This window comes from Amphibalanus amphitrite, unplaced genomic scaffold, assembly GCF_019059575.1.
Source record: "Amphibalanus amphitrite isolate SeventyFive unplaced genomic scaffold, NRLGWU_Aamphi_draft 000463F_arrow, whole genome shotgun sequence".
In the NCBI taxonomy this organism is placed as follows: domain Eukaryota; kingdom Metazoa; phylum Arthropoda; class Thecostraca; order Balanomorpha; family Balanidae; genus Amphibalanus; species Amphibalanus amphitrite.
The window spans coordinates 206,841-234,601 of record NW_024881957.1 but is presented as its reverse complement, the minus strand read 5'-3'; the positions used below and the strand labels follow the sequence as shown (position 1 = coordinate 234,601).

The 27,761-nt window shown below is 51.1% G+C and overlaps 1 protein-coding gene across 1 annotated transcript in view; it reads left to right on the top strand.

Annotated features, from left to right (window-relative positions):
- Positions 1-24,093: 24,093 nt before the first annotated feature.
- The window catches only part of LOC122391957 (stAR-related lipid transfer protein 13-like), a 33,119-nt gene continuing 29,451 nt past the window's right edge, over positions 24,094-27,761 (top strand). The window contains exon 1 of the mRNA XM_043386338.1: positions 24,094-24,623. Coding sequence (XP_043242273.1) covers positions 24,585-24,623 — 39 coding nt within the window. The 5' untranslated portion in view covers positions 24,094-24,584. The remainder of the gene's footprint in view (positions 24,624-27,761) is intronic.

Below are 27,761 nucleotides of genomic sequence, written 5' to 3'. Positions count from 1 at the left end.
CCAGCGATCATATAGGACGGCACCACCATCAACATGCTGCCGATGACTGACATGTTCTGTCGGTCCCACCCAGTTCACAGAGATGGAGTACAGCGATCATATAGGACGGCACCACCATCAACATGCTGCCGATGACTGACATGTTCTGTCGGTCCCACCCAGTTCACAGAGATGGAGTACAGCGATCATATAGGACGGCACCACCATCAACATGCTGCCGATGACTGACATGTTCTGTCGGTCCCACCCAGTTCACAGAGATGGAGTCCAGCGATCATATAGGACGGCACCACCATCAACATGCTGCCGATGACTGACATGTTCTGTCGGTCCCACCCAGTTCACAGAGATGGAGTACAGCGATCATATAGGACGGCACCACCATCAACATGCTGCCGATGACTGACATCTTCTGTCGGTCCCACCCAGTCCACAGAGATGGAGTCCAGCGATCATATAGGACGGCACCACCATCAACATGCTGCCGATGACTGACATGTTCTGTCGGTCACACCCAGTCCACAGAGATGGAGTACCGCGCATCATATAGGACGGCACCACCATTAACATGCTGCCGATGACTGACATGTTCTGTCGGTCCCACCCAGTCCACAGAGATGGAGTCCAGCGATCATATAGGACGGCACCACCATCAACATGCTGCCGATGACTGACATGTTCTGTCGGTCACACCCAGTCCACAGAGATGGAGTCCAGCGATCATATAGGACGGCACCACCATCAACATGCTGCCGATGACTGACATGTTCTGTCGGTCCCACCCAGTTCACAGAGATGGAGTACAGCGATCATATAGGACGGCACCACCATCAACATGCTGCCGATGACTGACATGTTCTGTCGGTCCCACCCAGTCCACAGAGATGGAGTCCAGCGATCATATAGGACGGCACCACCATCAATATGCTGCCGATGACTGACATGTTCTGTCGGTGCCACCCAGTCCACAGAGATGGAGTACAGCGATCATATAGGACGGCACCACCATCAACATGCTGCCGATGACTGACATGTTCTGTCGGTCCCACCCAGTCCACAGAGATGGAGTACAGCGATCATATAGGACGGCACCACCATCAACATGCTGCCGATGACTGACATGTTCTGTCGGTCCCACCCAGTCCACAGAGATGGAGTCCAGCGATCATATAGGATGGCACCACCATCAACATGCTGCCGATGACTGACATGTTCTGTCGGTCCCACCCAGTCCACAGAGATGGAGTCCAGCGATCATATAGGACGGCACCACCATCAACATGCTGCCGATGACTGACATGTTCTGTCGGTCCCACCCAGTCCACAGAGATGGAGTACAGCGATCATATAGGACGGCACCACCATCAACATGCTGCCGATGACTGACATGTCGATAGGCGTTATCACAAGTGTATTCGCGGCCATTGGGGCGACGTAAGAAAAGAAGAAAACAACTGGCCCCAAGAACTTTAAATTATCAGTTAGCATGCACCTTTTCCTTGTTATGTAGAAAATTTACCATTAATTGTTAGAGAAAATTGCATTTAAAATTTTCCATTTATGTTTTTTTTTTTCATCGTTTGCACAGTATGTTCTTTTACTAAGCTAGAAACACTAATTAGAAATAGTTCCCGCATCATCAAGAACAATAGGGAAGGCTTGAAGTGAATACAATAATCTAAACGGTTTTGTAATCCATGTGAAGACACTTCTAAAATTGCCTTTAGAAATATTAAAGGCAAAAGTTCAACTTTTTCACAAGACGGACGTCTATAAACCTATTCAACGTGTGACAACTCAGCCGGTATTTCGTCGCCTACAGCCCAGCTTTCCCTAGTGACCGATAGAGGCGCTGCTATCGATGTCCGCCCGTGCCGCCTAACGTTCTGTCGGTCCCACCCAGTCCACAGAGATGGAGTACAGCGATCATATAGGACGGCACCACCATCAACATGCAGCCGATGACTGACATGTTCTGTCGGTCACACCCAGTCCACAGAGATGGAATCCAGCGATCATATAGGACGGCACCACCATCAACATGCTGCCGATGACTGACATGTTCTGTCGGTCACACCCAGTCCACAGAGATGGAGTCCAGCGATCATATAGGACGGCACCACCATCAACATGCTGCCGATGACTGACATGTTCTGTCGGTCCCACCCAGTACACAGAGATGGAGTCCAGCGCATCATATAGGACGGCACCACCATGAACATGCTGCCGATGACTGACATGTTCTGTCGGTCCCACCCAGTCCACAGAGATGGAGTCCAGCGATCATATAGGACGGCACCACCATCAACATGCTGCCGATGACTGACATGTTCTGTCGGTCCCACCCAGTCCACAGAGATGGAGTACAGCGATCATATAGGACGGCACCACCATCAACATGCTGCCGATGACTGACATGTTCTGTCGGTCCCACCCAGTCCACAGAGATGGAGTACAGCGATCATATAGGACGGCACCACCATCAACATGCTGCCGATGACTAGCATGTTCTGTCGGTCCCACCCAGTCCACAGAGATGGAGTACAGCGATCATATAGGACGGCACCACCATCACCATGCTGCCGATGACTGACATGTTCTGTCGGTCCCACCCAGTCCACGGAGATGGAGTCCAGCGATCATATAGGACGGCACCACCATCAACATGCTGCCGATGACTGACATGTTCTGTCGGTCCCACCCAGTACACAGAGATGGAGTCCAGCGCATCATATAGGACGGCACCACCATCAACATGCTGCCGATGACTGACATGTTCTGTCGGTCCCACCCAGTCCACAGAGATGGAGTACAGCGATCATATAGGACGGCACCACCATCAATATGCTGCCGATGACTGACATGTTCTGTCGGTGCCACCCAGTCCACAGAGATGGAGTCCAGCGATCATATAGGACGGCACCACCATCAACATGCTGCCGATGACTGACATGTTCTGTCGGTCCCACCCAGTTCACAGAGATGGAGTCCAGCGCATCATATAGGACGGCAACACCATCAACATGCTGCCGATGAATGACATGTTCTGTCGGTCCCACCCAGTACACAGAGATGGAGTCCAGCGCATCATATAGGACGGCACCACCATCAACATGCTGCCGATGACTGACATGTTCTGTCGGTCCCACCCAGTACACAGAGATGGAGTCCAGCGCATCATATAGGACGGCACCACCATCAACATGCTGCCGATGAATGACATGTTCTGTCGGTCCCACCCAGTACACAGAGATGGAGTCCAGTGATCATATAGGACGGCACCACCATCAACATGCTGCCGATGACTGACATGTTCTGTCGGTCCCACCCAGTCCACAGAGATGGAGTACAGCGATCATATAGGACGGCACCACCATCAACATGCTGCCGATGACTGACATGTTCTGTCGGTCCCACCCAGTCCACAGAGATGGAGTCCAGCGCATCATATAGGACGGCACCACCATCAACATGCTGCCGATGACTGACATGTTCTGTCGGTCCCACCCAGTCCACAGAGATGGAGTACAGCGATCATATAGGACGGCACCACCATCAATATGCTGCCGATGACTGACATGTTCTGTCGGTGCCACCCAGTCCACAGAGATGGAGTCCAGCGATCATATAGGACGGCACCACCATCAACATGCTGCCGATGACTGACATGTTCTGTCGGTCCCACCCAGTTCACAGAGATGGAGTCCAGCGCATCATATAGGACGGCAACACCATCAACATGCTGCCGATGAATGACATGTTCTGTCGGTCCCACCCAGTACACAGAGATGGAGTCCAGCGCATCATATAGGACGGCACCACCATCAACATGCTGCCGATGACTGACATGTTCTGTCGGTCCCACCCAGTACACAGAGATGTAGTCCAGCGCATCATATAGGACGGCACCACCATCAACATGCTGCCGATGAATGACATGTTCTGTCGGTCCCACCCAGTACACAGAGATGGAGTCCAGTGATCATATAGGACGGCACCACCATCAACATGCTGCCGATGACTGACATGTTCTGTCGGTCCCACCCAGTCCACAGAGATGGAGTACAGCGATCATATAGGACGGCACCACCATCAACATGCTGCCGATGACTGACATGTTCTGTCGGTCCCACCCAGTCCACAGAGATGGAGTACAGCGATCATATAGGACGGCACCACCATCAACATGCTGCCGATGACTGACATGTTCTGTCGGTCCCACCCAGTCCACAGAGATGGAGTACAGCGATCATATAGGACGGCACCACCATCAACATGCTGCCGATGACTGACATGTTCTGTCGGTCACACCCAGTCCACAGAGATGGAGTCCAGCGATCATATAGGACGGCACCACCATCAACATGCTGCCGATGACTGACATGTTCTGTCGGTCCCACCCAGTCCACAGAGATGGAGTACAGCGATCATATAGGACGGCACCACCATCAACATGCTGACGATGACTGACATGTTCTGTCGGTCCCACCCAGTCCACAGAGATGGAGTACAGCGATCATATAGGACGGCACCACCATCAACATGCTGCCGATGACTGACATGTTCTGTCGGTCCCACCCAGTCCACAGAGATGGAGTACAGCGATCATATAGGACGGCACCACCATCAACATGCTGCCGATGACTGACATGTTCTGTCGGTCCCACCCAGTACACAGAGATGGAGTCCAGCGATCATATAGGACGGCACCACCATCAACATGCTACTGTTGTGCTCGGTCGTTCCGCTTTGTCGGAGAATCCGACGACCCCGCCGTCCAGCCTCAGCATTAAAAAGTGTGTCGCTCTTTGTGCCTGTATTTGTGCCCCGTTAATGCCAGTCAGGCCGACAGTCCCTCCGCTTAACCCGGGGCCCGGAATAAACCCGAGTCCCCCCAAACCCACTGGTTCCCACCAAACAGAGCCGCCGTGGGTTTCCCACGTCGGACGTCCCGGAATTACCCGAGGCCGGCCGACGCAAGAATGGTGAACGGCGGAATCAGTCGCCGGTGGCTCTCGGACCACACCCGAGGCACCTCCGACAACCCAACCCGCGGCACAAATCTCGCTCCCCACAGCCCGGGCGATGTACGTCTGAGCCGCTACCTCAGGTCGCACAGCACACGGGCAGCAGAGCGGCAAGGTGGCTGGGCCCGGCAGCACCTCTGGATCAACCCAGGCAGCAGCACCGGTCAGCGGACGGGACAGGAGCCCTCCCCAAACAGTCCCCCGCACAGGAGTCCCCGCACTTACCCGGCCACCGCCACGCACAAAACTGACCGCCACCGCCGGCACGCACCGGTCGTGACCTCGGGTCAGATGCCACCACCAATCACAGCGCGGCACGGACAGAAACTCGGCGCACGGTACAAAAGCAAAGGACCGGGCCGGATTCGAACCGGCAACCACCGACTGATCACGCCGGCCAAACGTCCAGACACCCTACCCACTCGGCTATCGGGGATATATGGGACGTCGCCGCACTCCAATCACCAAACTTCAGTATGACACCCATTCAGTGTCCATTACACTACCCCCCTTCCCCCCAAAAAGTTCCGCCCTCGGAACAGACGGCAACATATGCGAAACACAACCTCACAACCAGCACACTATCGCGTCCGTTCACATCAGTATCACTGTGTGTGTGTGTGTCTAGGCACCAGCGTCCGGCTGCAGCCACCGGGGCAGCTTGCTCAGGACGAGCCGATAGCCCGCCGACGAGAGGTGGATCCCGTCATCTGCAAACAGTTGGGCACATTTGTCCCCAACGACGCGGCGGGACCTCACCCTCACCGAGAAGTAGCGTCCCACGCAGCACACTTCCGCGAAGGACGGAGTCAGATTTTCTCTCTGTAACATTTTCACGATCAGCCGCTCCGCCTGATACGCAGGGGTGCGCTCCCACGGGAGCCCGCGATCGAAGCGGAAACGCGGGATGGGGCCCACGATTATTACGCGTCTAGCGACATCCCGCAGGGTGCGCAACACCAGCAGAATGTGGGCCTCCAGCGCATCCAAGCCGATAAGCGGTTCCAGCGGTCGCTTGGGGTGCGGGTAGCTGTCGTTACCTGACAGCCAGATGACAGCCACTCCCATCGTGCAACCGAACGACTGGGCCGCCAGCTGCCACCAGTTGATGTCTCGTCGAACGATAATGGACAGAGATGTCCATTTCCTTCCTGACTCAGTGCGGTTGATGATGATGTCCGGGGGCGAAACATCAAGACCCGCGTCCACCAGTCCGGGCCCGTTAGAGTCTCCGAGGAAGACGTGCATTTCCCCATCTCGGACTCCTTGCTCCTCCCGCCAGTCCTCGACCTCCTCATCCAGGATGCTGAGAACTTCACCGCCTTCGTCCCCCATTGTAGCTCCTGGAACAAAATGAGAGCGGCAGAAAGGAAAAACACCTGTACTCTTCGTGTGGGGACATATGTGGGGATGCCAGACAGATACTACCCGTCGTGGCTAGCACTTCTTAACAGGTGAGACAGACATGCCTAGTAATAGCTGAACTGAGACAGAACCACACTGAGGTGTGACCTGCTGGTCAGAACATACCCGACGCAGCACTCACTATGCAAAACATCAATAGAGAAAACCGACCGAAGATAAAAAACTGCTCCCAAAGTTAGGCTGACTAGATATCACCCAGTGCAGCACCACCAGCCCCTACGCGAACAGGGGATTCCCATGGGCTATGCTTTGCCGAAACTCTATCACTTTAAATGGCATTCCCACTTTCCCACTGAACTCCAGATCTACACCAAACCCATGTGGCATACGTAATCCCCAAACCGTTCGGGAGGGCGACGGTCTCGTCGAAGCTCTCGACGATGAACGGGCCGCTCAACCACATCCTCTGAAGTCACACTTCTCGACACATCCCTGGCCTGGTGCTCCTGCTGTCTATCAGAAGAAACGCTGCTTGGGGCCGTTGAAGCCGTCAGCGGGCTTTGCGTGGTTTCAGTCTTAGGCCTCTGGTCTTCCTGCTCCTTTGGCATCTGGGGAGCACTCGCTGTTCTCTTGGTCTTCTCACTGTTCTGCCAGCTGAAATGTGGTGGTCCTCGTACCTTCCACAACCGATTGTGGTGTACTACCTTCAGGGCCGATCCCTTCTTCCTTTGGATCCGATATGTCACTGCAGACAACTTCTGAACGACCTCGTAGGGACCGTCCCATGGAGACATCAGTTTAGGACTTTGGCCTTTCTTGCGCTTCGGGTTGAACAGCCACACCTTGTCACCTGGAGCCAGTGCCTCTGTCGTCGCTCTGATATCTTTTCGGAGCTTCATCGATTCAGAGGTCATTCTTAGCTGACATCGTGCACGGGCATGAGCCTCCCTGAGTCGATCCCTGAGGGTCATCGCATAGTGTGTTGTCGTTTCCTGTTCATCCACGTCCGGTGGATTTGGAAGAATTAGATCCATTGGGAGACGCAGGTCCCTTCCCAGCATCAGCTGCGCAGGTGTATAGCCGGTACTCTCATGTTCCGCTGAGCGATACGACATCAAAATGGTCGGCAGATGCTTGTCCCAGTCTTCCTGACCATTTCTGCACCTTTTGGCGAGCTCTTGGCCCATGGTGCGGTTGAACCTTTCAACCATTCCATCCGACTCCGGATGCAGCGGCGTTGTTCTCGTTTTTCGTATGCCGAGCAGGTTGCAGCATTCTTGGAAGACTCTGCTTTCAAAATTTCTTCCCTGATCGGAATGAAGTTCATATGGAATACCGAATCGACAAAAGAACTCATCTACGAGCACCTGAGCCACAGTTGTTGCCTCCTGATTTGGTACTGCAAATGCTTCTGGCCATTTGGTGAAATAATCCATGACTACTACAATGTAGCGGTTTCCAGACGCCGACGTCGGCAGTGGCCCGGCAACGTCGATAGCGATCCTTTCCATGGGGGCCCCTGTATTTCGAACTTGCAGCGGGGCCTGTGGTGCGTTTTGTGGTCCCTTCTTTGCTGTGCACGTTTCACAGACCCTGCACCACTCCTGAACATCCCGCCTCATTCCAATCCAGTAGAACCTGGTTCTCAGGCGCTGCAGTGTTTTCTTGCTCCCGAAATGCCCACCCGTGACAGATCCATGCGCTTCCTGCATCACGCCTTCCCTCATGCTGGCGGGTACCACTACCAGCCACTTCCTGTGTTTCCCATCTGTTGATTCCCAGTATCTCTGGAAAACTCCATCCTGAACACGCAACATTTCCCATTGAGCCCAGAGCCGCTTGGCAACAGTGCTCACTGACGACATCTCCTCCCAGTTGGGCTTATCCAGTCCCTGTTCCTTGTAGTTGATGATAGGGGCGAGGTCCTGATCTGCCCGCTGCCTAGTCATGAGGTCGTCTTCAGACGCCTTGTCAGAAGCCTCCTTCGTCCCGGCAGCTCCCACAACTCGGCAGACCACCTGATCAGGCTCCCTTTTTCGACAGTGTGTGCAGTCAGGACTGCATGGTCGGCGGCTGAGGCTGTCGGCATTCAGGTGTTTCGCGCCTGGTCTGTGCTGAATTTTGAAGTCATACTGGCCGATCCTTGCCAGCCAGCGGGCCAGTTGACCTTCAGGATCTTTCAGGTTCTTCAGCCACTGGAGTGCAGAATGATCTGTTCGGATGATGAACGAGGTGCCGTACAAAAAGTGATGGAAATGACGTACTGCATCCACCACAGCCAGTAGCTCTTTCCGGGTTGCACAGTAGTTTTTCTCCGAAGCAGTTAACGCTCTGCTGTAATATGCTACCACCTGCTCTCGACCCCCCTCGACTTGCGAGAGGACGGCTCCGATTCCTTGATTGCTGGCATCAGCATCCAGCAGGAAGTCCCTCTCTGGATCTGGGTACCTCAAGACGGGGGTACTTGTGAGTGCCTGTTTCATCTTCTCGAAGGCCTGATCACATGACTCATCCCACATGAAGATCTGCTTCTCCTTTGTGAGAGCGTGTAGCGGGGCTGCGATGGTAGCGAAGTCCCGCACAAACTTCCTGTAGTATGAACAGAGCCCCAGAAAACTGCGAAGTTCTTTCTTGTTCCTCGGTGTGGGCCAGCTCGCAACTGATGAAGTCTTCTCTGGATCCGTCTGGACTCCATGCTGCGATACAATGTGTCCGAGGTATTCGACCTCCTTCCTGAACAATCGACACTTCTTTGCGTTCAGCTTCAGATTTGCCTTACGCATGCGCAGAAAGACTTCGCGGAGGCGTTGCAGCTCCTCGTCCAGTGTCTTCCCGAAGACGATCACATCATCGAGATAGACCAGCAGAGTTTTCCAGTGAAGTCCCGAAAGGACCTTTTCCATGAGCCGCTCGAAGGTTGCAGGAGAGTTGCATAATCCAAACGGCATCACCCTCCATTGCCAAAGTCCTCCACAGGAGAACGCCGTTTTTTCCTTGTCTTCCTCTGCCATGCCTATTTGGTGGTACCCTGACTTCAAGTCCAATGTTGAAAACCATCTGGCTCCAGTTAACGCATCCAATGTGTCATCGATACGAGGCAGTGGGTACGAGTCTTTGACTGTGACCTCATTCAGTGCACGATAATCTACGCAACAACGCAGAGTGCCGTCCTTCTTTTTGACGAGAACGAGAGCGGACGACCATGGACTGTTTGACCGTTCGATGAGACCCTGTCTGTCCATGTCCTCAATCATCTTCGTGGCCTCCTCCCGCTTGTTCACAGGGATGCGACGTGGTGATACTCTGATGGGGGGATGGGAGCCAGTGTTGATGTGATGAACTGCAAGGTTTGTCCTTCCCAAGTCGTCGTCATTGGATGAGAATACGTCCGAGAATTCCTCGAGCAGTTTTCGCACTTGCTCTCGATCACTTTCTGTTACGTCAGGACTGACACCATCCAACAGTGGTTGGAGATGTTCCGGAAGGCGAGTCTGAGATGGTGTTTCCGTTTTCACCACATCTACATCAGCCTCAATAACCTCCACCGGCTCACACATCCCAACTAACGTGTCACTGTGAAGCTTCACAGGCTTGTCCGACAGGTTCGCCATCAAAACGTGGAATGAGGGCCGCGTGGTGTCTATCAATGTTCGGCCAGTCATTACTCCGTTCGGTAGAGAGGCGTGTGTGTCCACCATTCCAAGAGCACCGAACACTTCGCCTTCCGGCTTGCAGGGCACCATCATCTCCGTACTGGGGTTGAGTGTCAACGGCTCCTTTACTCTGACCCTGAACGCTCGTGGCCCGCCAGCCGTCAGAGGACCCACGATAAGCGGCACCAATGTGTTTCTGACTTTCAGCGTCCGGCTGTTGAACTCGAGCTCGCATCGATTTTCTATCAGGTAGTCCAATCCGAGAATGCAGGGTTCTTCAATTGCATCCGCTACATACACCACTTGCTGCAAGCGATGCCCACCAATGTCCAACTCTATTGTGGTGGGACCTCGGAGTGGCGAGCGCCGACCAGTGACGTCACAGAGGCCTTCTTTCACCACCGGCAGATCAGGCTTCTCCAACACATCAGCTCGTAGGAGTGTGCAGTTAGATCCAGAGTCAACTACCAGAGCTTGTGGCTTGCCATTGATAAAACCATTCACCTGGATGCTGTCCGCGCCTCTTGTTCCTCTGGACACAATACGAGGGGACTCGCTTTGCGGTTCGGCTGACCGTTGTCCCTCACGGGCAGCCATTTTCAGTTTCCCTGATTCTGGTACGAGTTGCCTGGTGTTCGAGTCCGTCGTTCCTGACAGAACCTCCGGATGTGACCCGTTTTGCCACAGTGCCAGCAACCCTCGGGATCTGACTGATTTGAGTTCCTCCAGGTTCGTCGGTGTCCTCCGAGCCGCTGTCCTGGATTGGGAGAGGCAACCGATGCCTCTAGAGCTTGAATTCTCTGCAGGATGGCCTGCAGCAGCTCATCCGTGTTGTTGGCCTTTGGAACAGAGTTATCACTCAGAACTTTCTCATCAGTGCGAGCCTGCCGAGCTGTGAAACCCGATCCACCAACGGCACCAGCCTCAGCAGACTTTCGGATCGCCTCGATTTCAATGGCAGTGGTAAGCGCCTCCTGTAAGTTTACAGGGCGCGACTGACGAACGGCAATCTGCAATTCCACGTCAGTCAGGCCATCCAAGAACTGCTCACATGCCAGAGAGTCCTTCAAGGATTGCTCTGCCGCCGGATACGCCAGGGCCGCTAACCGCTCCATATCCTGGGCCAGCGACGGTAGCGATTCTCCTGGATTCCGGGCTCTCCTTCGAAACTGAGAACGGAACCACAGATGCTGGCTCGTCTGCCCGAATCTCTGGTCGAGAGCACTCACCAAACGACCATACTGCATCTGATCCTCAGGCGATAGGTGAGTGAATACCTCAAGAGCTGGTCCTTTCAGGCAGGCAACCAGCTCTCCCACCCGGTCTGAGTCGTTCCATCCGTGAACAGATGCGATGGCCTCGAACTGCGATTTGTAGGATGCCCATGGTACAGAACCATCGAACTCTCGGGGCCGCGCAAAGTGATTGGTGGCTGATAATCTCGCCCTGTTAGAGTCAACCAACTCAGAAATCTCGGCACTTTGACTCTTCACAGGCTGTTCACGGATATACCCAGCGATATCGGCCAGTGCTGCTGTCACACCTCCCATCTGTTCCTCAAGAGCAGCTAGTCGCGCAGATTCCGCTCCTTGGTCGGTCATTTTCCTTTCTGTGTCCCCATCCACTTCATCAACAGCAGCGGCCTGAGCGTTCCTTTTTGCAGGAGGCATGGTGGGGCAGCGGAGGTTCGACCACTTCTGACACCAGTGTTGTGCTCGGTCGTTCCGCTTTGTCGGAGAATCCGACGACCCCGCCGTCCAGCCTCAGCATTAAAAAGTGTGTCGCTCTTTGTGCCTGTATTTGTGCCCCGTTAATGCCAGTCAGGCCGACAGTCCCTCCGCTTAACCCGGGGCCCGGAATAAACCCGAGTCCCCCCAAACCCACTGGTTCCCACCAAACAGAGCCGCCGTGGGTTTCCCACGTCGGACGTCCCGGAATTACCCGAGGCCGGCCGACGCAAGAATGGTGAACGGCGGAATCAGTCGCCGGTGGCTCTCGGACCACACCCGAGGCACCTCCGACAACCCAACCCGCGGCACAAATCTCGCTCCCCACAGCCCGGGCGATGTACGTCTGAGCCGCTACCTCAGGTCGCACAGCACACGGGCAGCAGAGCGGCAAGGTGGCTGGGCCCGGCAGCACCTCTGGATCAACCCAGGCAGCAGCACCGGTCAGCGGACGGGACAGGAGCCCTCCCCAAACAGTCCCCCGCACAGGAGTCCCCGCACTTACCCGGCCACCGCCACGCACAAAACTGACCGCCACCGCCGGCACGCACCGGTCGTGACCTCGGGTCAGATGCCACCACCAATCACAGCGCGGCACGGACAGAAACTCGGCGCACGGTACAAAAGCAAAGGACCGGGCCGGATTCGAACCGGCAACCACCGACTGATCACGCCGGCCAAACGTCCAGACACCCTACCCACTCGGCTATCGGGGATATATGGGACGTCGCCGCACTCCAATCACCAAAACTTCAGTATGACACCCATTCAGTGTCCATTACAATACATATGTCTTTTGAAATGCATGTGTATTTAACTTAGTTCTCAGAGAGCACATTAACCATTATTCATTATTGGTAAAACGTGAAAGTAATTTTGGAGGAATACTCCTTCCTGCATTGCCTCGGATTAGAACCTCTTAAATTGACCAGGAGCTTATCAGCACTTATGTCTGAGTATAAGCTGCACACGTAAGGCACTGTGAAGGCTACTGAAGTCTGACATTATGTGAGGCCCTGAACTTCACATTACGATACTCTTCGTGCGTGGCTGAAAAGGCGTAGCGAGAATATGGACGGCATTTTGAGCATGATACTATCACAAGATCTGACCTTCAGGCTTCATTGAATGCTCCTAATGGAAAAGATCCGGATCCATTCTCCCTGTGCACATGCAGTTATGACCATAAGGAATCCGATGCAGTAGCAGAAGGCACCTCACGCGTAGCAGACCCAATGCGCAAATATTAAAGGCATAGGAAAGAGTGAAACACGGACTGGAACCATTACTGAGTCCCGATATCATTCATTCACGAATAAGTCCTTGCTTTTTTCGTCTATTTCAAAGACTAAAAGTCGCTTTTAAAACTAAAGCTAAGTTACAGCACATTTGGCATGTATTTGAACAAATGGTGAGCTCATGCGTCTGAAATTGCAGCAGTTCTGACCATTCGCTCCCGTCAAGGTCTCATACGCGTGTGTCGTGCACGTGTGCAGACTGGAGAACACGCATTTCTCGCCAAATTCCCCTCGCGTTTCCAGGACCTCCCGCGCTGCAACCTCCGTGCAGGGGCGCGCACGCATGCCTCCTTGTACGTGGTTCTAAATGTGCGCAGTGCAGTGGGCATGCACTGACCATAAAGTCGCCGGTTGCCACCCACCGATATTATGTTCATGTCATTAGTTTTCCGTATTTCGCTGCAGGCTCAAAGACGCCGACTAACGCTTTGCGTCGCCGGCAAAAATCGATTCGACTGCAAATGAAAGCTGATAATTACGAAGATAAAGCCTATATTTTACTCATAACCACCAAGAGCTGATTTATTTCTAATAACGAGAACGTTCTCAGTTCTGCGACGTACTGGCTCTTTGCAGCAGCCGGCTATGCCTTTTCACAACTCGGACTCATCAGTTTGTTTGGGCTGCCCGCCCCGTCCGTGTAATTATAAATGACGAGGTGGCGGCGACCACGATGAGGTCACGGCCACTCTGGGCCGTTTGCGTTGGGAGATACTCGATCCGAGATGTTTATACTGTATGTGTGTTACCGCCTGACTGCGGCACGGAGCCGAGGGAAAAGACCCAGCCTGTGTGCGCCCACCATGAGGCTGTGAACCGCGTCATGGAAAGCGCCCACGGCGCAGGAAAACGTTGATGATTCTCGCGAACTGACTAATGGATGCCTGCCTGGAAAAACGACGGAAGGTGCTGAGATTACAGAGTCGGAGGCGGCTGCGATCGACATTTCGACGAAGATTCGTTCCGCGGCCCGGTCTAGGAATCGAACGATTTAAAACTCTTTAATCTGGCCCAACTGATGGGGGAGTCGGTTGGTTCAACATTGAATTAAAGTGAGAGGGGCTGGCGGTTTCTCAATGGGCGGAGCTGGCAAAATATCTTCCGCCCCCGACAATCTCTAGTAGGGCAAACCCTATCCCTTTTTACATGTGATTGAAGATGTGAAACTTTTCCGAATGAAACTTTCCCGTTGAAACCGCGCTATTATTCACAAAGCTTGTGATTGATCGCGGCCGCCTGAAAGGGTTTCGCTCACCTGCTACCGTATGCAATCTTTGCAGAGTGAATATCTCCTTTCTGTCCTCCTCCCGGGCCTCTGCTTTTCTCTATCTTCGTTTCTGCTTCTTCCGCAGCCATCCATCTTCCCAGTCTGCATGTGTGCGGTGCCTGATGGCTATCCCGCCCGTGCTATCCTCTATCTAAACTGTGCGTATCTCCTGAGCTCTATAGGTTTCACCTGATGGTGGCGCGATGGCAGAAGCTGCGGTGGCTGCGGGGGACGATAGCGGTGGCGGTGTGGGGCCGTGACTTGTGGTGGCGATGTCCCGTTACCCTGGCTGCAAAGTCCATAACTCGCTCACGGCCACCGGGCCCGATCCAGTCCGGACCCCGGTTTGTTGGTTCCCTCCTCCTCCGCCCCTCCTCACCGGATGCTCGTCTCTCGCCCGACGCACTGTCGAAGGTGAGCCGGTGGCGACTGTGACGTCACGGGGCGACTGTGACGTCACGGCTCTTAGCCCGCTGCTGACAGGTCGTGTTTGACCTATGCGCCGGCCCGAGGCGTAGCTGCCGGCGGTCAGGCCCGAGTCAGCGCCGCGTCGCCGTGCGTCGGGCCTACTCTATTGTCCGGTGTCGGGTGTTGAAGATATGTGGGTTCGGCTCGGTTGTAGGGCGATTGTGAGGGGTCACACGGCAGCCGAGTCAGCTCCGTCACACGGTGGACAGGGGAGACAGGGGCCGTGACGTGTGAGAAAAGACCAAAGCGTCTCACTAGTGGAAGTAAACATTTCGTGTTTAGCTTAAGCACTGTAAGATATTTTCAAGTTGAAAATTATATTTTTATGTGTAGTGAAGTCGCATTGGCCATAAACTGGAGATTAAATAATCAATCTTGAGACCTAGTGATTCAATGAGATACGAATCTCACAAGCGGATCAAAACAAAACGCTAATGAAGTTGAAGGTCAGGAAAAATAAAAAAAATGATTTATCCGATTGCAAATATACTTGATCCTTACTTAGCGACCTAACGAGCATCATTCGAAGAACCGTTTTATCTGAATAGGTCGTCTGCTAAATCGCTCATTATGCCGTGATCGGGGACATGGGCGCTGTGCTCATGACATAATGCAAATTTGGGATGCATCCAATGTTGGGTTAAATATCTGCCTTTCCTACACTTTTAGCATCTATGTAAACATTACCGATATAATGAGCCTGGCGATGAACCTTGGGATATCCTTTACTTCCAATTTCCAATCATCAGGTTCAAGACATCTCCAACTTAATTTTGACTTCGGCCTTTCCTTATCTGAAAAGTAGATACTAAAATTGACCAAATTTATTGTTTTGTGAGGGCATGGAAGAAACGAATGTAAACATCATACCCGATTTCATTTCAGAACTTACCAGAAAGCCTTATTTACAGGCGATGCCTCCTGTCCCCTTGAACCCTCAATGTCAAAGTCAAACTCAATGTTTTGTCTCTCACTATGCTGATTGTCTCCTTCCATAATCTGCGAGAGGACAGAGTGTGCTCCGCATTCCTCCCTGCTTCTCATCACAGCAGAGCAAACAATGCTGTCTCCATGCCGCCTGCTCTGGCGACTAACACACCAAGGTCAAAGTCTAACACCGCTGGAACGCGGCGCCCCGCCTTGGCCGGCACTTGAACGACACCGTATGTTGATTTATACCGATGGGCACCAGTGGATAAACAGTGCCGTCATTCCGCTGGGGCCCCAACCAGACCTAACCGAGTGCCATGCCGGCCATCGACATAGTTTACCGCCACTAAAACGGCTATCAACGAATTACAGCGAGCGCTGCCGCTTGTGCTACATGCAGACACGCCACGGTTGAGGCGCAGTAGTGAGCGCGCTCACATTGGCGTGAACTTGAACCGAGTGCCATAGTTCACTACCAGCCGTCGACTTCTGATGAGTGGGTCTGAAAACAAGGCCCAGCCTTTCATCATCGTCAGATTTCGGAATTCGCTTTTTTGGCATAAGGCGATCGATAGCATGCAATTTCTTTTAAGTTCAATATCTCTCTTCTTGCACAAGTTTGGCATATTTGTTGCAATCCTCAATGCTTACTAAAATGCACCATGTTTGATAACGAGCTCTCAAATCCGGTTGTTCTCACTAAACAACAAGCTCATAGTTGTTCATTTTCCTGCTTTTTACATCCGCAAATTCCTCCTAACCCTGTTATCATCCCCCACAACGCCGTAAGCGCCTTAATCGCGACAATTTAACACGTGAATGATTTTTATCATTAGGTAATAACGGTCTTGAGGTTGCCGGCTCCTAATGTTGAACAGGATATGCGGTACGCACCAGTTACGAAACGGGACCCGACTGACCCCTCCCCCTCCCCCCACGGTTGTTTCCTGTTGGGCTGAGTCACCACGGACTGCCGTGCCCGGTCCATGGGTTCACCGCCTGCAGCGTTCGAACTCCATGTACACCAGCACCACTGCTTCAAATATACACATTCTATGTACAGTCGGCGGGCTGGTATACCCGGCTGTATAGGGTACGCTAGGTTCGGCCATGTTGCGTTGCATGCCTCCCCGATCGTCACGTTTGGCGCTGATTTTGCAGCTCTGTGCACTGTGCTACCAGCGCAGAATATCGCGAACAGGCAAGGAAGAGAATGGAAGGAAGAGAGAGGAGAGAGATAGAGAGAGAGAGAGAGAGAGAGAGAGAGAGAGAGAGAGAGAGAGAAGAGATCAGAGAGAGAGATCAGAGAGAGAGAGAGAGAGCGAGAGAGAGAGATCAAGAGAGAGAGAGAGAGAGAGAGGAGAGAGAGAGAGAGGGAGAGAGAGAGAGAGAGAGAGAGAGAGAGAGAAGAGGAGAGAGAGGAGAGAGGGAGAGAGGAGAGAGAGAGAGAGAGAGGAGAGAGAGAGAGAGAGAGAGAGAGAGAGAGGAGAGAGAGAGAGAAGAGAGAGAGAGAGAGAAGACAGTCTGGGGCCCGAGATTGGATTGCTGGTCATCGTCAATAACTAGCGTCAGGAAGCTGGATTCTCGAGACTCGATGTTTAGAGAGAATGTGACTTCAAAATCTCGTTGAGCTTTCTTATGTTGGAGACGCAGAGTCACGGATGTGCACTTTTACTGCCCTTTCACTTTCAGCTCTTCTGAAAACATTGAAAGGTCATCGACTCCTCAATTTCTGTCGAGGATGATTCGTCGAAGCTTGGTTACATGTGTCGGATGAGGTCGCCGTGTCACAGCTGCGTGCCCTGCTCTTGGCCCTAATCCATCGGTGAATGCAATGTCACGTTTTGTACCCTACTGCTCGTCTTTGTGTCCTCTATTCATCTCTTGGCTAACCCCCGTGTCGCGTATTCAACACTTCATCAGAGTGCCTTCAATGTCGCTGGCTTTCCCGACATGCGTTCGGTGGCCATACGCGGCTCGACCTTGGTGGAACAGGTGACCGGCAGACGGCGCGGAGATGCAGACGATCCATGTAATTCACTGTTCCTCAGCTCGCCGAAGCGGACGCGCGGCGGTCTCCTTTCGCTGGAGTGCTGCAGTCTTCCCCGCACTGACCGGCGCGGCTACTGCTGCACAGGGTGATGCTATCTGCGGTCAGCCGACTGCTGATGACTTCTGATGAGCTCATCGACCTTGGTGTCGACTCTGACTCTTGACTCAGACACCTACGCTAAAGCATGGATAAAGACTGCTGCGCCTCGTCCTCGAGTCAGGTCCGGCTCAGGTTATGTCCGTGTATGCTTGACTCTTACCTGAGTCAATCTGTAGGCCAGCTGTGAAAGAGTTCCTTCTCCGACTCCTGAGAGTCAGAGTCGTTTACCACCGCGACCCGTTTGCAAGCACCCGACCGTTTCCAAAGGGCATTGGCCTCAGGTCAGCTGTTATTGCGATAGTCACGGCTGTCTACGTTGTGAACGTGACCCTTTGCTCATGGCTGGTCATTGACTCTTGAGCGTGGGTGTGACTCAAATTAACGATCCATGAGTTAGCAATGGAGCACAGCTGGTTCGTGAATATCACACTGAATCAATCAGTGATTATATCTGCATCTCAGCTGACAGCAATGGCAGTATCAGATTATTCATGGGGCGTTTCACCCAGCTGTATTCATGGAAGTCAACAGCGGGGAGTTCAGACACAAGAAATGGTCTACTTATCCAATCATCCGGCCTGTAACTGACCTCTGATAAGCCCAGCCCCGGTAACTCGAACTCCATGATGTCATTTTCTCCCCTTGTAACATGGAGGATCCATTACACAACTTCCCAGCCCGAAGGTAGGACAATCACACCAGGCAACTGCATGAGACAAGACACACGTCATGTTGTGCTGTGGTATTCACCCCGATAGGCAGCTAAAGCGTGGTGACGGTATTCACCGGCCTGAACTCTATGAAGTTCGGTGTATGTATGAGGTAACACCGTCGATCGACTCCGCCCACGACACTGCCAAACACAGGTGTGTCGAATAACAAGCGTGTCGAGCAGCGGTGAACGATGATCACAGCGTCTCCGAGTCACTTCATCATGCATGCGGGGCAGCGTCGCATCTCAATGGCGCTATGCGACAACACGATAAAAATAACCCTCTCCCGGCTATCGGGAGGCAACAACAGGTGTAGCCGTCGCCGGGGACATCACAATGAAGCAGAATATGACGTCACAAGGGAACTCGAGCCGCACTGCTGCCCACCTGTTGCAGAGGTGGCGGGATAGTCACAGGGAGACCCGGCCCCCTCCCCTCGCCTGTCTCGACCCCACTCGCCACCCTCACCGCTAATGTGACTCATATCGCGCTGAATAGGGTTGATCGGGGTAGATAGGCCTTGTTCGTCGCCGTGCGCTCGTGGCCACTGCCGTGATACCGCATACCGGTAGTGACGTCTGCAGGTGACGCTGTTTTTGCGTGACGACGTGACATCGTTCCTCGCTGCTGAACTGACGACACGAGCCGACTATAAATGCCGTCGATCTATCGATACAAGCACCAGGACAAGGCGATTGGTAACTGTCATACACAGATTACGTCATCAGTGTGTAAGCCAGCTTTCTACTGACGGTAAAAATGAACTGATTCATGAAATCCCTGACGCCGTCAGTGGACTGTAAAAATTTTGTCGCGACTCGCCGGGCACCGCGGTCGGCCGGCGAGCACATTGCCTTATTTGGGAGGCTTCTCACGCCGCTGCAGTTTCAACGACAGGGCATTGCGCGGCCGTCTGGCACCGCTAACAGGATCAGAGAGTGAGAGATCAAAGAGTGAGAGTTCATTGTGTCCGGTTAGCCAGGGATGACGGAACACGCGCAGACATTAGCCAGTCAAAAGCCGACCCGCAATGGCAGCTCCCCGTGCGGGCCAGAGCGGCAGGCTCCAGTGAAAAGTCGGCATGACCTTATTTGGTATCAATGCGACGAATAGCGAATGTAGCCGATCCTCGATGCCATCCTGTATTCATTCATTCCAAATAGGTGCAACTATGCGTGTCTGTGTTTCCGTTGGCCGTGCGAGATGTCTGAGTTATTCCAACTATGCAAATATTTATAGATCATTGATCCGTATAGATATGACAGCCTGATTGCAATACTTAACACATATAGCGTAACGCTGGTCAGATTCCTGCACTTTTGCTTAGTTTCAGTTTTATGTCATGCGAGAATCGTATGACGTGCCATTCAATGATTAAACATACGACCTCATATGTCTATTGTAGCTATCAGCATGGCAGTATACGTGCCCCTAACTAGTTTGTCGATAAGATTAAATTCCTAATATTTGGATGTCCTATTAGCATGATAGCATCAGCATTCAGCGAGCATTGCTGATATTTTTCACTTATAAATAAGAAACGAGTGGTAAAAATGTGTGGCTGTGCGGCTGTGCTAGACGCTAAAATGCCTCTCCGAAGTACAAAAATAACTAAATACATAAATGAATAAATAGATAAATAAGTAAATAAATAAGATCACGTACACCCAAGGTCAATTAGCGTCAGTCCTCCGAGAATTGCTGAGCGTCCTCTGTATCACGGAATATATAGTCTACGACAGACTACAGACTACGACTGTCGTAGACTATATATTCCGTGCTCTGTATGTTGTCCGTAAGCACTGTCATAAATCGAAACTCACCGTGAGTGAGATGACATTAAATACTGATTACCGACAAGAAGCATGCTGATCTAAGCAGCTTGAGTTGCTAATGGTTATCCCCTTGTTGATGTCTCTTCTTTGCATTAAAATAAGCCGTTTCCATATTAATTTGGGTGAAAGTATAGCTGCTAGAAAATAGTGTAGTGACATTTAATTGAACTTATAGGCGTTCCTATATTACGGGGTGTATATGTGGTTGCAACTTCTAAGAATATCGTCGTGACATTTAAACGGCAATCTTCCCGTATTGGCAATGCTTGTTGGGGCGGATAAATATAGCAATAACTAGATGACTCTTTAAATATAGCAATAGATTTAAAAAGGCGAGACAAATAGGATTGTTTGGCTTAGGAATGGCGATACCACCGTTCCTTCAATTATTGTGATTAGATGAACGTAAAATAGATATAAACACATTGAAAGGACATGATGTTGAGTTCGCTAATGTAATACGTGAATGAAGACTTTACTCCACAAAAAAATCCCGACCCAAACATGTCATACCCGAACGATTTCTTGTGGGGTAAAGTCCTCATTCACTTATTAAAAAACATTGAAACATAAAATATATTTATATGATCCGTAATTTACCTGGATAAATAAGAAATTTAAATATGACAGAACATGTCAGTAAAAATTACCATTACCATCCATAAAAACTTATCAAATATGTAACTTAATGACGATTCAATCTCAACAAATTTTCTGGCGAATGGCGAATTTATTTGTCGTTAGTTTCTTATGCGTCATTAAATTATCCTGCAGCAACAGCAGGCACAACGGGATTAACCATCGTGTTCTTCGGTAGTATCTCCTAGTTGGATTCCCATTGGACTTTATTTTTAGCCGACAGTCACCTGACCCGGCCACTAAGGTGCTGGCTGTATCTGACCGAGAGCTCAGTATAATACGGACCAGGCAGTCGGGACGACAATCTTAGCGGCACGCCAGAACCGAACTGGAATGAACTGAAGTACAGATACAGCTAACATGTTGTCACCTCCTTGCCGCTCCCATTTGTAAGAAGTAAGTACCTACCACGCTACCGTGTGAAGCGGACACAACAAGCCTCGTTTACTCAACTCTCTGGTAAAAGCGAGGCTCACGGACCTCCAGCTCGCTGTCATGAGGCAATGTAGGCATAGCGGTGTTGCAACTTGCTGGCTGCAATTTTGGTGTTCGCGACTGCCGTATACAGACGTGAACAATAGCAACTGACGTCATTCACTTATCTCATGTCGATAGTGGGCGATCCAGCTACCGAAAAAATTACGCCCTCGCGAGATTAAAAACTGGTGCTCAGGTTTCGTCACGCCAAAATTGCAGAACGAGCTTCAAGTAACAAGTTTGGATCGCAAGGATAGTCGGCGTAGGCGGACTGGAAGCGGTTATCAGCAAATGTTTTATAACGCCTTGCAGAGGCAATCTGAATTAATAAGAATCGACCGCCCATCCATCAAGCGATGTCATCCAAATGTGGACTCGCCAAATACCACGAGATGCTTTCTTAGCGGTGTGCTATGGAGCCGCGAAATCTTGCGCAGCTTACTTCATTAGTTTAAAACTAGGGTTACCCGCGTGCTCCGCAACGCGAAGAAGGGTTATTTTTGACCCGTGGGTATTGGGTTGGTCTGTGTCGGTTTGGTTGGTATCCATTTCGTTTGATTGCTTTTTGACGGCCAAGCATTTTGTAATAAAACAAAAAGATACATCGCATCGAGGTGCCCGTGTCGTATTATCATGCGTTCTACTTAAGAATGATTCGAAAACTGGCGTGAAGTCTTTTGAGGGCCATCGCTGAATTTCGCTAAAAATGACAATGTAATGGTTTGGAACATTTACATTTTTAAGAATACTGTTGCTCATCATGCAAACATGAAGAGTGAATCTTGGACAGAATTGAATGCTCTTTCCAACGGTGCCATTTTCAATTGCCAAAGGTATCAGGTTATGCAGCAAACCCCGTGTGATTAATAAAGTGGCACAAAATTGACAAACACCATTTTCTCCTGTGATTTGCACCACCTTGATTTGGATCAATCAGCTTTTCACAATTTTTATATGAGAGGCGGTACCTTTCTCTTGCAAATAGGCGTTGATTCAACTCGCTCCATTTAACGGTCACCTAAAAATAAAATTAATTCCAAAATCTCTCAAAAACCGCAATTTTTCAAATAAAAGTGCCCTCTCCGGTGCACGTGGCGCGTGCTATCCTCTGCATTGCACACCATTCAATAGCCCGTTCAATTCTGTACACGATGCTGTTTTCCCCGTGCCGGTCGGACCCCTGGTCACCAAGATATTGCACGGGAACTGGACCCGTGTCGGCCAAAATTAGCCGTTCTCGCCCGATTTCGCACGCCGATTTATACATGTAAAGTCTATGACGCGATTTTGCACTTTTTGAGCACGCGCCACGCGCTCCCTATCAATCCGATCGAGCTGAGACCCCTCAAAGGCACGTCGCGCATCCTTGATCTATAAGTTGTGCAAATTTCACCGGGCTAGGTGCAACGGTCTGGCCTGTAGTCCACGCAAAGCACCACCAAGTCGGGACCTCGGTAACGGACAGACGCACCCTCCTCAAATAGTAATATAGATATCTTACGTAAGCTTATACGCTTCCGCAGCACCTTTTCTGCCCACACGACTGTGTCCACTTGGAATGGATATGTAGTTATCCACCGGAAAAAGGGTACTATTTTTATGAAAAAGTGTACGAATATCAGGGAGTGGTTTTGGTACCTAGTGAGAAGGGTATCTACTCGAGCACCCACAAATTATCGATTTTCCGCCTCTGATGTCATCACTTATCCTTTCATTTTTTATCCCATGCCTAATCGGCATATTAATATTTTAATTCTACCAGGAGCGATTTTATCAAATTTATCTGTCAATCAATGCACTGAGTAGGGTATTTACACCAGCACAGGTGCGGCCCGGACTTATGCTTCAGCGTGCCTTATTTGCAGTGACTTGACATAGGCATGTCCACAGCTGAACTATGAGCCACTGCCACTGACCAAATTTGCAGCCAATCGTATGTCCGCAGGTGGTCGTTAGCTCATTATCTCCTGTGGCTTACCTACAGGCTTGGTCTCGCGATTCGTCTTGGACGATTAATGGCGGCGTCTCAGTAGACTCAAAGACCGCGGGTGAGGCAGTCCGATTAAAGAAAGTAATCCCGATGTACCGTGACGGAAATGCCACATCACGGGTGATTCACGGGGAGACGAACATGCTGTGACAGGCTCGAGATGTCGGTACAACTTAGAAAGCTTGTAACTTGTAAGCTTTGCTTTGTAACTTATTTGTTTTCTACCGTGCAGCATGCACTATACATAATACACATATAGCGTGTGTGCATTAAATTTGCAATAAAACCGATTGAGGGCGTCGTTTCTAAATTTCTAGCTGCGACATAATTGTTTAAACGTTTTGTTATGTGACAAATTGCGTACAGCCTCAGACTAAGAACATTGATTGAAATTCAAAACATATGTTGAATGTTGTGCTCAGGGTCACCCTGAACAGCCAATTATAAGCTCTGTTCATTCAGACACTAATCCTCATCAGACGTCCGGGTCAATTTGACGTCACTTCTGCGTCAGTAGCGTCAATCACTTCCTGAACTGCTCGGCTCGCCCGCGGAGCCACTGGTGCATCGGCGGCCGGCCGTCTGCGGCCGTCCCTCTCAGTAATCCCCGGGATAAGGTGATGTCCCTCCCGTGTTGGCTGCCGCTGCCGAGGAGGGGCTCAGAGGTCTGCTGTGGCGGTGGCGGCTGCGGCTGCGGCTGCGGCTGCGGCTGCGGCTGCGGCTGCGGCTATCACGTCTAACCGCAGCAGTCATGCCCGCTGCGCCATCTGTCGGTCGGAGTGGAGGCCCGGACCGGCCCGGTCCGGAGTCTCACCACACTACCCGCGTCTGGGGCCGGGTCACAGGCAGTCTGCCGCGGAGCGCCGGCCCGGGAGGAACCCGGGAGGGCGTGTGATGAGGTGAACTGGGAGGTGAACTGAGGTGAATTGGAAGGTGAACTGAGAGAGAGAACTCGAGTGCGGTGAAGGCCGGAGAGGCCGGACGGCATTGGTAGCCCTTGTGGTGAACTATTGGCGAAATACGTTCGCGAGTATAAGCCACCGATGTTGGACATGAAACTGGAGCTGGTGTCTGAACAAATGGTATGTACCGCAACATTTTGTAATATTGCTTTGATCATTCAGCATTGGGTAGCTGTCTCAGAGTCACCAAACTGAACATGATGATGCACTTCAAATGTGCCTCGATGATGCACTTCATTTGATTCTGTTTTATGCATGCTGTGAGTGTATGCCGATGTGTTCGCGCTTTTTGTATGTGTGATAGGTCTTTTAAAAAGTGCATGTCATAAAAATAGAATGTGTTTAAAATAAAATTAAATAAACTGGCACATTTGGCAAGTTTAACTTTTATTGACATGAAATATTCGTTGATTCCATGATCCATTCCGAACTGACTAATCTCTCCCTTACACTCGATGTATATGCTCACGCCACGGCTTTTGTAAACGTGAATGACCCCGTGTAACAAAACACCTAATGAAACTATCAGCAGAATAATGCTTGATAGTTTTTCTCCTGAACATAAAAGCCCTTCGTTCTCCGTCCCTTTATCTAGGACCTCTCTGCAGTACCAGACACCTTATTGTTAACGAGCAAAGGGTGTGAAAGGTCGAACATAAGCCGCTCTCTAACAATGAGCTCTACGCGTTGTGCGCGTGCCTTTCATTCAGAGCCGTCCGCAGTCCCCTTCCGGCCTGTGACTTGTATAATATCACTTGTCATTCATACAGCGCGTGGCTTTGAGACCAGAGTCACTTCCGCACCATTCGCGAGCGGGTGTCCTGCTCTTTGTCGTTTTGTGACACGCCCCTCCCCCGATCTCGCTGACTGCGTCCTCCCCCCCCCCCCGAGGCGCGGACGGACGTCAGTTGAGTCAGCTGGTTTTCAGAACTGCGACGGTGAACCAGCGGGGGCTGGGGTGCAATGTCGAAGGCCTGTGCACTGTGAGCATGCAGCGAAGCGCGAGTCTGGGGCCAGCCCCCGGCGTCACGGGTTGTCGGAGTTGGGATCCTGTGACAGGGGCGGATGATGACTTAACCCGCGCCGGGCCGGTGCTCTGAAATTCCGCGCCGGGCCGCGGGGGGGTGTTTGAACACCCCCCCTTCTAACTCGGCTCCTGGGCCACGTAGCGACACGCGGTAAGCGGCAATCGAAAGAACGTCAAAAATAAGGACGAAAACACTTCGGTCATTTTTTGGGTCAGGTCAAAGGTCAGGTCACCAGAGGTCACCAAAGGTAAAATGTTGACTATTTCAACATTTTGGAAACTGCCAACGGCTATCTCGGGAACCGATAGAGCTACAGCGCCGCAAAAAAAAACGCATTCGATAGCCCTTTTACAGACCTTTCTGAGTAATGTTCTCAGATTTGACCTCAGGTCAACGGTTTAGCCTCCAGAGGGCAAAAACTCCAAAAATAGCCGTTTTTACGAAAAACGTTTTTTCGGCAATAACTTTTGACTCAAAAGAGCTATGACATTACTTTTGCCAGCATCGTGTTCCTCTCGTCGAGACGCGTCGAATGAACTATAATTTGACCTTGAAAGATCAACTTGAAAATTTGACCTCAGGTCAAGGTCATGACCCGACCGGAAAAGGTCATGCTGCATATCAGTCGATCCGCAACGTCGAGCCGAACACATCTAAGGCGTTTTCAGCGCTCTAGCACGCCTCTATCAGAAGTTATCATCGAAAAACTGTTAGATTCTGTTCGTGACCTGAGATGACCTCGGGGACATAACGAGGGGTCACAGTTGCCATTTTCTGGTTCAGTGTGTCTATTTTACCTACATCTCGATGTTTGAGAGTGTCTAGAATAGCGTTCGTGCAAAACAGGCATTTTTCAACTTTCTCCCATTGACTTATAATGGAGAGGCCGCAAAATTGACCTGACCTTAGGTCACCGATATCAAAATTCCGAGATATACATTTTATAGATAGTGTTGCTCTTATCAATCGCTGAAAGTTTCAAGGCAATCGTTCAGTCGGTGTAGCTATGACGAGCATTCTTATTTTTTCTGAGGTGAGGTCACTTGGCGTGACCTGGTGACCTGACCTAAGGTAACCTGGGTCTGAAATTTTCACAACATGTGCGGAAAAGATGCACGAACAGGTGTACCAAAAACGGCGGCGCTCCGCGCCGCCGTTTTTGAGATATCTGCGAAAAACCGCAAGGGGGGGTGTTCAAACACCCCCCCCCCGGCCCGGCGCGGGTTAATATTTACAGACAATACTGACATTGTTATCGATAGTGGGATATTACCTTCGTTTTCACGTTTAGACCATTTCCCAATATTTGTGACTGTATGTACTGCTTTTCCACGACAAACGACAGACCTCACCCATAAAACGATATGGGATTATGCAAACCTTGACTCACAACTTCTTACCAGACTTTTACAAGACACTGACTGGGAACAAATTCTGGACAACGACATAGACACAGCAACCGAACTGTTTATAGAGGCTTTATTAAGAGCTGCCGACGCATCGATTCCAAAAAAGATAGTTAGAGACAAGAAATTTCAAAAGCCATGGACGACAAACGACCCAAAAACACAAATAAGGAAACGCGACAGACTGTTCAGACGAGCCAAACAAACTCAGACTGCCTACGACTGGGACCGATGGAAATATCAACGAAACAAAGTGACATCGATGAACAAAAGGCTGAAGCGACAACACATCCAACACCAAGTGGAGAAACTTTTGACACTTAAGCACGACCCACGCAAGTACAGGGACCCGCAGTTGCTACTGTACACATATATTACCGATTTAGAATTGCGCTATTATTTGCTAAGTGCTGGCCATTGGAGAAAGGAAATGTAGTGCAAAGTATGGAGGAATAACACATGTTTGCTCCTAGGACGTATGTTTTGTATAATTCCTCTTACCGCAACAGATATTCTTCCAAAACTACAATCGTGCTATTTTTCCGCGCCGGTTGCCTCCCCAGAGCCCGTCCTTGGTATCGCCTATAGCTTCCGTTCCCGCTACGTGAATGAAAGTCACGTGACTACTACAGGTTTGCGCTCAGTACTAACACACCTAGCCCGAGGGCCGGTCCGTAGCGGGGAGGGGTAGAACGCCAGAGCTCCAGCGCAGTGGAGGTGGTGGTGGCCCGTATCATAAAGAGGCAACCGTAAGCAGAACTACAATTGCCGCAGTATAAGATTATGATCAAGTTTTCTTTAGCTGTATTGATTGACAAGAAAGT